The following is a 13,506-nucleotide window of genomic DNA, read 5'->3' on the forward strand; positions in this document are numbered from 1 at the left end:
ACACTCAACACCCTCTTCATCTAGCTCTTTTGATATAGTCTTTGGTCAAGTAGTAGAATTGTAGATTTGAGTTCTTTGGGGGAAATTTTGCGAGAAGACAAACAGTTTGGATGATTGTAGCGGATTTTAAAAACTTAGTGTGAAATGTTACCAAGGGAAAAAGGGGGAAAATCAGGAATTTTTTTCTCTCTCAAATTTTACCGTATGATGTGGATAAAAAAATGATGTGACAAAGTCTTGTAATACCCATCAGTTAGTGAAACAAATTACGTGGCACTAAGGATATGTGTCTTGTTTTAAAGGGGGAGCATGGTTGTGACATTGATTTTTTTTTTTTTTAACGGCTGATTGATGGAGATACTATTTGGGTATATAGCCATAAGTGAGGTACCACTTATAATTGAAGGTGAAACCAAAAAACAAAAAAAAAATTATTAAAATTTAAGGGGCAAAAAAGTATTTGACCTTTTTTTTTTTTGGCAAAATACTGAAAGCCTTGCAAAAGACTCTTCTTCTCCGACTTCGCGTGCTAGTTACGCGCGGATCGTGATACAGTACACACTGACACTGACTTCCCTCCCACCGACAGCGATATTGTTTCTCGCTTAGTCTCTCCCTGCACACCCGCCGATCCATTCCCTCTCTCTCGCAGGGCATGGATTTTTCAGGAGCAATTCAAAGAAGTGGCTTTCCGGAGCTCTTGGTGGCCGTTTCTCTCCTATTCTCAGCCATTGTAATCAGCACCACCAATGCCTCAATCCACCTCTACGACAACGAACCCTTCAGGGAAGTCGGCAATGCTTACCTTCTCTCCGGTGGCAGCGAAGGCATCTTTGCGTCTCTCACCTTAGACAACTCCGTCGCTTCATCGATCCACGATGGTCATTCTTATATCCGGTACTCTTATGTCTCTTTCTCTCTCATTCATGGTTAATATCTATAGTATTTTTTTTCCTTGTTTATGCACGGTGTGGTGGTGACTTGGATTGAAGCGAGTGATACTGCATTTCTGAATATGTGGCTTGAAGATGACATCTTGGGGAAACTGGGTAGATCTGAGGTTACAGTGCGTTCATTTCTTGGGTTTTTTATTGGTTTGGTTCGGTTGCTGAGAAATTGAAGGAAGTAGAATATATGAACTGTTTGGGGCCTTTGGGCCTAGAAGCCCGTCTTTTATTCTTATTTCATTCTATGGATTCTACAACAGACAGAGATGACTAATGAACAAGAAGACATCTACGGCTCTTTAGATATCAATCTGAGTTACATTGATAGGATGATGAAGCTAATTGGGTAGATGCGATTTTGTGCGTCGCTTTTCTTTTACCTTTTTTACACATTAGTTTCTTGTTTCTCCTAATTGTAGAAATGGAAAATAAGATTCAGAATCTTAAAATTTGTGATAAATTAACAGAAACGGACTTGGTCTTTTGCCGGGGTCATGTTAGACATCCATCTCCTACCAATTTCCATACAACCAATTTTCAAATCCACCATTGGATTTGTGGGACTCCATGTAGGTCACACAAATCCAATGGTGAGTTCGAAAATGAGATGGGTAGGGAATGGATTTGTATCATTTTCCAAAGAAAAGACGACCATCCTACATAATCCTGCAATTTTTGGATGGATTTGTAACTCAAAGACAGCTTCCTTGGTTACTATTTGATCATTTCCTCCTGTTGTTGGATTTTGGAGTGGGGAGTCGGGGTAGGAGGTCTTTTAAATTTGAAAATATGTGGTTGCAAGCAAAGGGTTTTGTGGATCAGGTCAAGACGTGGTCGAGATCTTACATCTATGAGGGTACGTCGAGTCACGTGTTGGCACAGAAGTTGAAAGCATTGAAAGCTGATTTGAAAAAATGGAATGGGGTATTTGGGAATGTATGGAAGCAGAAGGAGATGGAGAAGGGTTTTTGTGAGCTAGATATGATTGCAGAGGTGAGATCTTTAACGGAGGATGAAAATCTTAAGCGAGAAGAATATTCTAGCAATTTGGAGCGAAGTATATATCTTGAACAATTGAGTTGGAGACAAAAATCAAGGGCCTTGTGGTTGAAAGAGGGCGACAACAATACAAAGTTCTTCCATCGCTTGGCAAAGTCTCACAGGCGAAATAATTCGATTGAATCCTTAGTGGTGGATGGGAACATGACAGATGAGGCAACATTTATATAGGATCACATTGTGAACTTCTATAAGAAGTTGTATTGTGAGCAATATCAGTGGGGACCAAAGGTGGATGCTTTATCATTTATTTCCATTGATGATGGGGAAAGAATTTGGATGGAAAGAGAGTTTTAGGAATGTGAAGTGTGGGAGGTGGTATGGAATTTCAATGGAGATAAGGCGCCAAGACTTGACGGATTTACTATGGCGTTTTTCCAAAAGTGTTGGGAAGGTGATAAAGGAGGACATAATGGTGGTTCTTAAGGAGTTCCACAATAGTGGAAAATTTTGAAAGAGTTTTATTGCTATGCTTGTATCGCTTATTTCGAAGAAATCTAGAGTGGCGGAGGTTAAAGATTTTCGCTCTATTAGTTTAATAGGTGGGGTATACAAAATTATTTCGAAAGTCTTGGCCAATAGGTTGAAGTCAGTTTTGGGAAAGATTGTTTCACATTCTCAGGTTGTGTTTATCAAGGGTAGACAAATTTTGGATTATGTTTTGGTGGCTAATGAATGTTTGGATAGTTGGCTTTGTTTTGGGGCACTGGGTATTTTTATGTAAATTGGATTTGGAGAAGGCATATGATCAGGTGAATTATGAGTTTCTCTTATATTTGTTGGAGAGATGTGGCTTTGGGGAGAGATGGCAAGGTTGGATAGCTCATTGCATTTCTATGATCCATTTTTCCATTATCATTAATGGGTCGACTTCACGAGGACTACGACAGGGGGATCATTTGTCTCCTTTATTTTAATTGTTTGTGGTGGTGATGGAGGCTTTTAGCAGGATGATGTTTGCAACGATACAGAGCGAGCTTCTTTCTGGATTCTCTGTGGGTTCGAGAAATCAGGAGGAAATGATAATGTCACATTTGTTATTTGCAGATGGCACGTTACTTTTTTGTGAACCTAGTGTCGAACAATTCCGAAACTTAAGATGCTTGTTGCTTTGTTTCGAAGCGATTTCGGGGCTGAAAATAAATTTGTCTAAGTCTGAGATTGTTCCGGTAGGGGATGTGGAGGGCTTGGCTAGCATTCTTGGGTGTGGTGTGGCTTTGTTGTCAATAAAGTATTTTGGTTTTCCTTCGGGTGCTCATTATAAGGCCTCCACTATTTGGAGTAGTATTATTGAGAAGATGGAGAACATATTGGTGGATTGGAAGAGGTTGTATTTATCAAAGGGTGGTAGGTTAACATTGATCAAAAGCACGCTTTCTAATTTATCCACATATTATTTGTCCCTCTTTCCTATTCCAATGGGAGTGGCTAATCGACTGGAAAAACTCCAGAGAGACTTTTTTTGGGGAGGTATTGGTGATGAATTTAAGTTTCACCTGGCAAATTGGTCAAAGGTATGTACGCCGAAGAAATTCAGGGGGGGTTAGGGGTGAGAAGCATGCTTCAGTTTAATCTAGCCTTGCTGGGTAAGTGGTTATGGAGGAAGTTGTTGTATATTAAATATGGTAGTATGAGGGGTCGTTGGTGTTCCAAGGAGGTAGGGGACCTTATGGAGTGGGAGCGTGGAAATGTATAAGGGTGGGGCTGGTCAGTACAAAAAGAAGAGAAAACTTGAGTCTCTTTTCCACAGGAACAGTACGAAAAGGAAAAGAAAACTTGAGAACATTTTTTTTTTTTTTGGCAAAAAAAAAAAGAGACAAACCAAAAGAATAATAATAAAAAAAGAACAACAATACAAAAAGAAGAGACATCTGTGGGGAAGTGAGATTTCTGGTTTTTTGTTTTTTTTTTTTTTTTTGTTTTTGGTCAATACTATGCAAGATCTATGGTGAGGGATCTGCAAAATAATGACTATCAAGAGAAAAATGAAATACAAGAAAACGATAAATTTCACAGGACCATTGGATCGAACACTGGCGTTAGCCTATAGCTCTGATATCATGAAAGAAAACATAACGTTAAAATAAGATAAAGCGGAATAATAAAAAAAAGAGAAGAGATTTTACGTGGTTCAGTCTATGACCTACGTTCACAGGATAAAGCCCAAAGTGCTACATTTTCCTCTTATTTCTCTTGATGTTTTAATAATACAATAGACTCCTATTTTTTTTTTGATAAGTAAGAATTCATTAAAAAGCGCAGAGGGGCGCAACCCTACTACACAGGAAGTATACAAAAGTGCCCCTATACAGAGGAAATAAAAGAACAAGAAAGTAAAAAGTTAGCGAACAACATACTACCCGGGCTACGCGCCGACACCCAAAGATATAACATATTAAACACATTTATACAAAGAGCCCCAACCGAAACCTCCACATCCTCAAAAAGTCTAGAATTTCTCTCACGCCACAAGCCCCACAAAACACATAAAGGAATCTGCTTTCAAATACGGAAAACAGGACCACGACCCAGCAAAGTGCCCCAACCAGTCAATAAATCTAAGACACTACTAGGCATAACCCACTCCACCCCAAACAAGCTATAAAAAAAACTCCAAACAACCCGTGCCACATCACAATGAAGAAGAAGGTGATCAACAGACTCCCCATGCTTCTTACACATAACACACCACTCTACCACCACAATACCACGCCTACGTAAATTGTCATGAGTTAAGATCTTTCCTAAAGCCCCTGTCCAAACAAAGAACGCCACCTGCTTCGGAGCTTTAACACGCCATATACCCTTCCAAGGAAAAGAGGCTGCCTCGTGACAAACTAAAGCTTTGTAGAAAGTCTTCACTTCAAAATTTCTCCTCTTGGAAAGATTCCACACCACCCTATCAACCTCCTATAAAACTAAAGCTTTATAGGAGGGTTTGGGTAGATAAGTATGGTAGGTAGGTGATGGTTCTAAAGTGTTGTTTTGGCATGATGTGTGGTTTGAGAAACTGCCGTTGAAGGTCCTCTTTCCAGAGTTGTTCACTATTGCATGTGGTAAGGATACGTGGATGGAGAAGAATATGCATATCCAAAATGGTCACATTCATTGGAATATTCTGTTTATTCGACTTATGTATGATTGGGAGGTGGAAGTGGTATCTTGATTCTTTGAAATGCTGTACTTTCAAAAAATAAGGAATGGAAGCGAGGATACAATTTTGTTGGATCCCATCGAAAAGAAAGTCCTTTGAAGTGAAGTCTTACTATCAGGTATTGCCTACTCCTGTACAATCAAATTTTTCTTGGAAGAGTATTTGGAAAGTTAAGGTTCCTCCAAGAGTGACATTTTTGTGTGGATGGCAGCTCTAGGAAAAATCTTAACTTTGGATAGTTTACGTAGGAAGAATATTATTGAGTTGGAGTGGTGTTGTATGTGTAAGACTTGTGGAGAATTTATCGATCACTTATTCCTTCATTGTGAGGTTGCCACAGATATGTGGAGTGCGTTTCTTCAGCTTTTTGGTGTTGCTTGGGTTATGTCTCATAGGGTGAGTGAGCTATTGGGAAGTTGGTGGGGATAGTTGGGCAATTATAATGCGTTGCACTTATAGAGAATGACTCCATTGTGTTTGATGTGGTGTCTTTGGCGAGAGCTGAATGCATGCAGTTTTGAAGATTGTAAGAATGGTTTGCTTGATTTGAAGAAGTTGGTGCTACAATATATGGAGAGTGGCTTGAAATACTTCGCCTGTATCTACTTTTTCTGAATTTGTAGATTTATATTCTTCTTTCTCTATGGATTAGGGGTTCTCTTGTATACATTCTGTGTACTTAGGTTGCTCCCCTCTACGCTTTTGAATGAATAAACATAATTTATAAAAAATAAATAAATAAAAATTCTTTGTTCTTTTTATGAACGAGAGAGAGACTACCTTGCCCCTCTCTTACCCCTCCTACTCAGTTTGTCTTTTATTCTTCTCCATCTCTTGTTTGGTGATTCTACTATTCCCTTTCATTTAATTCATTATGTGAAAGAGGTTACACAAAAAGTAGAAGTTGGGTTCTTGAGTTTGAGGAACAAGTGAATAGGATTGATGCACTAGTTGAAAGGGATAGAGAGGAGTTCCCTTAAGGATGTAAACTCTTATCCTTTAGGAACTAGAATTTCTTTTTTCAACCTTGGTTTTTCATTATCCAATTTCAGGCTATGTTTGTGAGTCTTTAAATTTGCCATGAAAAATGACTAGCAAGACACCATACTTTTTCTTTTCCATGATCTTAAGAGTTTTTTTTTTTTTTTTTTTTTTTTTCTTTCTCCCAGCAATTGAATGGATTCTTCAAAATTTCAGAGTGAAAGGAACTAAAAGAGAACCGGTTGTGACGATCAAAGTTGATAACTAGATATAGCATCTTGTTTAGATTTTTAGTTTCCTTTCTACATACATGATACATGCATGTTAACATCATTAAGATTTGGTATCTATGAATGTAAGCAATTAGAGAAAGTTTGATGTATTCGGTTCTATGTCTTATTAAAAAAAAATGTATTCGGTTCTATGTGGTGATATGGCCAAGAACTGGGTGTAAAAACATATATGCTCTTGTATTAGGCCATGTGTTCAAAAGGTTTATGCATATATGCCATTGCTTTCTTTTTACTCATTAAGCTATTTGTTATCACTGTAAGTGCAAATCTCTGAAATTTTCAACTGGGATAGATTTGAGAATATAACCTTCTGGAGGAGCAAGGCTGTTGCTGACCAGCATTCAGACATGGAGCATAGTACTGGGTTGGTACAAGTAATAATTTTTGAGGCAGCTGATCGTAATAATATAGGTGGTTCTGCTTATGGTGGCCAGAGAGCTATATGCTGCACTCCTGATCTTGCTAAATTGGAAGGTTGTAAACAAGGTGAAGTCATTAGGAGACCTTCTGCAACAAATATTAACTGGCCCGTTGTTTTAAATGTACAGTTTGGTGGGAACTATTTACATACAAAAATGGCTTACAAGGAGGTTCCTATCACAAAGACTGGAATGTATAACTTGTTTTTTGTAGCATGTGATCCAAAACTCAAGGGGCTAATAATGAGTGGGAAAACAACATGGAAAAATCCTGATGGTTATTTACCTGGTAGGATGGCCCCATTGATGAAGTTTTATGTGTTTATGTCACTTGCTTATCTGTTTCTTAGTGTCATTTGGTTCTCTCAGTATGTGAGATTTTGGAAGGATATACTGCAACTTCAGCATTGCATCACAGCTGTCATTGGTCTTGGATTGTTTGAGATGATTCTTTGGTATCTTGAGTATGTAAATTTTGACAGTACAGGAATGAGGCCAGTTGTAGTTACAACTTGGGTTGTAACAGTTGGAGCTGTTAGGAAAACACTTTCGCGCCTTCTTATTCTCTCTGTTTCGATGGGTTATGGCGTTGTGCGGCCCACTCTTGGTGGTCTTACCTCAAAGGTGCTTCTTCTTGGAATAACTTACTTTTTGGCATCGGAGTTGCTGGATATTACTGAGTATGTGGGGACCATCAACGACATATCAGGAAGAGCAAGGCTCCTTTTAGTTCTTCCTGATGCTTTCCTGGACGCATTTTTGATACTATGGATTTTTACATCTCTTTCAAGAACACTTGAGCAGTTACAGGTATCATATTTTTACAGTGATATGTTTCTATTCCGTTGCTTAATTTCTTCTGACTTGATCACAATTAACACTACTTTTGTATTTTCCTGTACAACTTACATGATTTTGCTTTGATACAGTATAACTTTCAGAAACTAATATAATTTCTGTCCAGGCAAAAAGGAGTTCTGTTAAGTTGGATATATATAGGAAGTTCTCAAATGCATTAGCAGTGACAGTAGTTGCCTCAGTCGCTTGGATAGGATATGAGGTATGGTTTTTATACAAGTTGACGTTGATTTAATATACTTTGTCAATTCAAGTGCTTGTTTACTGCATGTGGAATTGTTATGATTGTGTGTGTTTCGAGGGGGAATGTTAAATGAATACAATTTTATAGAAATCACATTTTGCTACACTTCATGTATAAATTTTGCTTCCCGAGAATTTGTTTTTCCTTGAGAATATCATGTTAAAATGCAGTGAGAAAGAATTCTGGTGGTATATAGAGCTTTACTTCTGCATAGACTGTGATTTTATGATAATTCTCTGCTGCGGAATTTCCTATGGTTGAGATTACTTGTGAATGAGGTGGATAGCGCCATATCGTAGTTTGAGTGTCTTTACTTTTGTAGACTTCTTAAATTTACTTTCTGTTCGACCCGCTTAAGGGCTCTCTTGTATACTTCCCGTGTATAAGGGTTGCGCCCCTTAGCGCTTTTCAATAAATTGCTATTACCTATCAAAAAAAAAAAACTTGTGAATGAGGTTGTGATGCCCACAAGCTAATTTCTTTGACTATGTTTAGGAACTTAAGGGGAGAAGGGGAAAGAAAGGAAAAAAGAGAGGGGAGGAAGGGAAGGGAAAGGGATGGAAATGTATTTTTCTTCAATATTTGTATGATGGTGTGAAACTGTTATTATTTGATTTATGTGGAAAGAGAAGATTAAACTTCTGCTTCCATATTCTAAATTTAAATTTTGATTTTGTGCCATGCAGCTTCAGGAAAATCTTCTGCAATGTATTTTGTAGGATTTGTTAAGTCTGTCTTCTTCTTGTTTGATATTTTCCTTTTCCATAGTGAATTAGATCTTGCATGATTTGGCCTTTACCCCTTTTGTCTGTTGCATTTTTGCTTTCATCTTTCTAAGGAAAAAAAAAATGCTCTAAATTTATCAAATCCAATTTCATATGTGAATCTTATCACCTATTTCTTTGTCTTTTCATTTTTCTCAATCTGGGAGACACTATTATATCCATTAGATTACTGGAAAAGCGGATGAAAGCAAAGAAGTTTTGAATCTGATGATTGCTTGAGGTTGGTTTGAAATTCCATATTCGCATTACTTTTCTTCAGCCTTTTGAGTGGACTATTACGGTGGTTAACTCAGATAAGAAATTTACAGCCCCCCAAAAAGCAAAAGATCTGTTCTTGCATAGTTTAACAAGTTGACATCTTTCACCTATGGAACCTTGATCCTTGATACCCTCAAAGAGTTATGATGTTACGTACCTAGGGTATGTGCTAAGGGTATTGTAGGAAATATATTTATGCCTTCTTTAATAGAATAATTAGGTTAGGTTTTTAAATAAGGAAAGAGTCGTAGATTATTATTATTATTAGGTAAATAAAGAGTATTGCTTATAAAGCAATATCTCTAATAGAAAAATAAGGGATTTGTCTCCCTTTAGAATTAATATTTATTATTTAGGGTTTGTAATATTTATTTAATTATCGTCCCGTAATTCCAGCTTTGTAACCCTATAAATAGGGTATTGAAGAATGAAATGATATGAAGAAGAAATATTATAATTCAGCTCTCGTAGTTGATTAGGAGTTTTTTAGGGTTTCTTGAATAATCCTAACATTAGGAGGCCTAGGGTACCTCGAATACCCTACTATCACACGCACCCTCCATCCCAATTATCCACCGTCCATCGCCGTTACGGAGGTCCGTAACATATGACTATAGATTGCTCAACTTGCTTTTGAGTTTCCTCATCTCATTGATAGTTTGCTTTCCAAGATGGTCTTGCTTGCATAAGCTATTCTTTTTTTTCAAGGGAAGTCCTTTGATAACTGTTCTCAAACAGTTTTAAGTGCTTGTTAGTATGCTTCAGATGAGAAGACTGTGGGCCTCCTCTGAAATTTGCCCCTTTTGGATGGACTGTCTTTGTTGTGGAGGTTTAGTTCTTCATTGCTGGTGAAATTTACTTCATCTTTGGCCATTTATTAATTTGTTCCTTTACTTCTTTTCTGTTGTTGAGATGTCATGGAATTTAGTACAAAGCTGTCTAAATAGTTCAGTGATTTTGAAAATTGGGGTTAGAGGAGCAGAAAAGCCTTCCACGTCACATGCTACTCCTACCATCAAGTCATTGATAGATGGAATGCCACCTCGATATGGTTGCTTATGCACCCAAGTTTTCTAGAAGGATCTTAATAACACACCAGATTGTGAAGTATGCCCAACATACCTGAGCAGTCAGCCTTCCGGTAGAAATCATGGCAACCTAATTCAGCTTGCCATATAGACCTGTTGTTCTCTGGAACCCGTCATCTATTGCCGCGTGCTTCTAGGTAATGTTGAAGGCATTCTTGATAGGAGAATGACTACTGCAATGTAGCACTTTGGGTGATTATGAACTCTTAAGTCCTTTGGCAAGCTTTTGTCCTTGCTACAAATTGGAAAATCATCATCTCCTAGACTATGCTTGACCTTCAGAGACAAGAAAAGAAGGGAAATAATTTGAATTTTATTTTCTGAATGTTCGCTTTGTCATGGAGAGAGAGAAAACATATTAAGAAACAGTGGAAAACAATACCTTCTGCTCCTTCCTTTTCTTTTCTCCAGTTTATCTTTATTTGAAAATTGCACACAAATCGAGTGCTAGGTTTCTTGTTCTGCAAACCTAAAGCTGGGTTTATTGGCTTAAAAGGGGCATTACTCGAGGAATGTTTTAAGAGTCTTTTTACTTTTTTACTTTTTTGGGTGTCCGCTGTCTGTGTTTTTGAATCTCCTTTATCTGAATCCATTTATGTTTGATTTTTTATTTTTTTTTTCTTTTGCAAGAACTTCTGCTTCTTTACCCTTGTTTATTTTCTTATGAAATAATTGCTTTATTACTCTTCTTCAACATGTGATTGTGCGAGTACATTTTGAACGAGTGTTATTGACCTGATATGCTGGCTCCAACAGGTTTACTTTAAAGCAACAGATCCATTCAATGAGCGATGGCGGAGTGCTTGGATCATCACTGCTTTTTGGGACATTCTTGCATTTGCATTGCTTTCTGTGATCTGCTATCTCTGGGCCCCATCTCAGAGCTCTCAACGGTACGTTATAATCTGCAAAAACCTATATAGTCAACAAGATGGTCCTCTTTTAAATTGGGATTTCTGATGTAGAACTATTGTTTGAGACAGTGTCTGCTGAAGAAAGCTATGAAAACATTTTTCAAAATTTCTTCTTGTCTCTAAGTTTTGAATTGCCTTTCTCAAGAAGGTCATTTGAGACAAAATTTTACCCTTATATTTAATACCAAATCTAAACACACTGAAAACTCGGAAATCTTCCCCTTAGGTGTTGAGGAAGGAAACTTCTGATATGCTGCTGATATGATTTATTCTCCATGATTTAATTTTATTGTCCTGATTTTATCCCATTATTTTTTATTGTAATCTGCAATAAGTATATTTCTATAATAGCTTGGTTTACTCTTCTATTTCAACCTATGTAACCGAATGGTAGTATTGTCAAGTAATAAAAGACGGTGTTTCTTTTCCTTTTCTTCCAATTTTTCTTCTTTTTTCAACTTTAGGCAGCCTGGTAAGACATCCTTTGTGAAGGGACGATCTGGGTATGTTTTGGAGTTCAAATTTACATTAATATTTTCTAAAGGAGTATATAGTAATCTGAACTTGCATGTGTAAGCTGCCTACTCCTAAATAAGCATCACAAGAACTGGGAGAAGGATCTGATGATGAAGAATTGGGGAGAACTGGGAGGTGTAGACATCCTTTGCCATCTACACTCTTATTTTGACTTTAACTTCGAACTATACACAGGTATGCTTACTCTGAGGAAGTGGGAGAAGAATCTGATGATGAAGAAGCTCAATCCCTAACCAGGGGGAAGGAGGGTGACCTCAGTTTAGTCAAGCTAGAGAAGAATGTTGAAACAAATGCCATTTTCGAACAAGAAGATGATGATGGGGAAGAGAATAAGAGGCAATGATCACTGAAGAAATCTTTTGTTGTTAATATGAGCTCTGGGGTTGAGATCAGCATATCCTCTTCTTGGAGTAACTTTTATTGGTGAGTGACAACACTTGGCATGCCAGGAGGTGGTCTAAAATTTGGCTAAAAGGTTCTAGGATCCAAAATGCTGCATATTTTTCATATTATTTTATTTTATTTTTTTTTTTACAATTTAATCTTTGTTTCTTTGTACATCGAACATATGTTGCAAATGGTGCCATCAAAAGAGTAAATCGAATCTTGAGAAAAAAAAAAAAAAAAAAAAAAAAACAGGGTTGAAATATTGGACGTGGATGCTCTAGATAAGCTGTGTGTCGTTTTGATTCTGAATTTCTGATGTTGCAATTGCTTACGTCTTCTTTATCAAGACATTGTAACTGATGTTGTTGAGTCTAGGGTTGTGGTGTAGATGCGGATGTTGTTATTTGTAATATTTGCTGCTGTATCTGCAAAATGTGGATAACACTTTTAAATATTCGCATCCATGTGGTCATTAAATAAGGTTATTATTCGTTATACACATATTAAGTGTTACACGAGAAAGTAACACAACCAATCAAATCAATGTAAGCATAATTTCTACCTAATCCGAAACGACATTATTGCTATTAAACATCAAAACGACATCCTTTTGGTTAATTTATTAAATATAATATATATAGAATATATATTATATATAAAGGATATGCTAATGTGGTTAATAACTGCATCTGCATACTTTAAAATCGTTACCACATTCACATATACGGATATTGATTTTTGAGAACCATATCTGTGTGTGCAGGATAGTGGATAACAGATATTTGCGAATAGCGGATGCAGATGGTAAATATTCGCCTGCATGTATACCTCTAGTTGAATCATTTGATTAATGACTTTTTTAGATGTAATTGTGAGTAACGTGATTAATGACTTTCGAAATGTAATTGAGAAACGATATCTTTTTTTTTTTTTTTAGAACTTTAAATTTGCTTTTAATTTTTATTGAAATTTGATTACTTATTTAATAATAATAATAAATTTAATGGATAGCGCCCAACTTCGGGGCTAGATGGACCTCACTTCCTCATATTATTGACCATCTTTTAGATTTTTTTTTTCAATGACATGCAAAACCATATCAAATGAAGATTCTGCATTTTAAGAATGACAATAGCTGGGCTAATGAGAGCTCATAGTTTGAATGCACTATATTGGTCAATAAAATACTAGCTCAACAATTAAATTAAATAGTCTATAAAAAGTTCAAAAAAAAAATAAAATAAAATTTTAATAGCATTTTTTGGTGGTAAAGAAATTGCTATCCCCCTTTAACAATTCTTAGTATCACTCAAATCCAAGATGTACTGACATACTCAAATCCAAGATGAGGTAAGGTAAGTAAAAAAACACTGCATACAACACCAAGAAGGAAAAAGAAAAAGAAAAAAGACATGACAGGGGGCACGTTTCTTCTCAATTCCCTGACATAGCTCCCCTTAATAAATCAACACAAATCATTTAGTTACACAAGTTTGCTGCCCCCCCCCCCCCCCCCCATATCTACATCTCCATGTAATGCTGAAACCAAGAGGCCAGGTACTAACAGAATGAACCTAATTTT

The 13,506-nt window shown here is 36.8% G+C and overlaps 1 protein-coding gene across 1 annotated transcript; it reads left to right on the forward strand.

Moving 5' to 3' along the window:
• The first annotated feature begins 514 nt into the window (after window positions 1–514).
• LOC133881937 (uncharacterized) lies at window positions 515–12,386 on the forward strand. Its single transcript, XM_062321014.1, has 5 exons — window positions 515–897; window positions 6,727–7,663; window positions 7,818–7,913; window positions 10,843–10,979; window positions 11,712–12,386. Exons 1-5 carry the CDS (start codon window positions 656–658, stop codon window positions 11,878–11,880), a joined length of 1,581 nt encoding a protein of 526 aa, XP_062176998.1. The 5' UTR covers window positions 515–655; the 3' UTR covers window positions 11,881–12,386.
• Window positions 12,387–13,506: the final 1,120 nt, after the last annotated feature.

Source organism: Alnus glutinosa, chromosome 11 (genome assembly GCF_958979055.1).
Source record: "Alnus glutinosa chromosome 11, dhAlnGlut1.1, whole genome shotgun sequence".
In the NCBI taxonomy this organism is placed as follows: domain Eukaryota; kingdom Viridiplantae; phylum Streptophyta; class Magnoliopsida; order Fagales; family Betulaceae; genus Alnus; species Alnus glutinosa.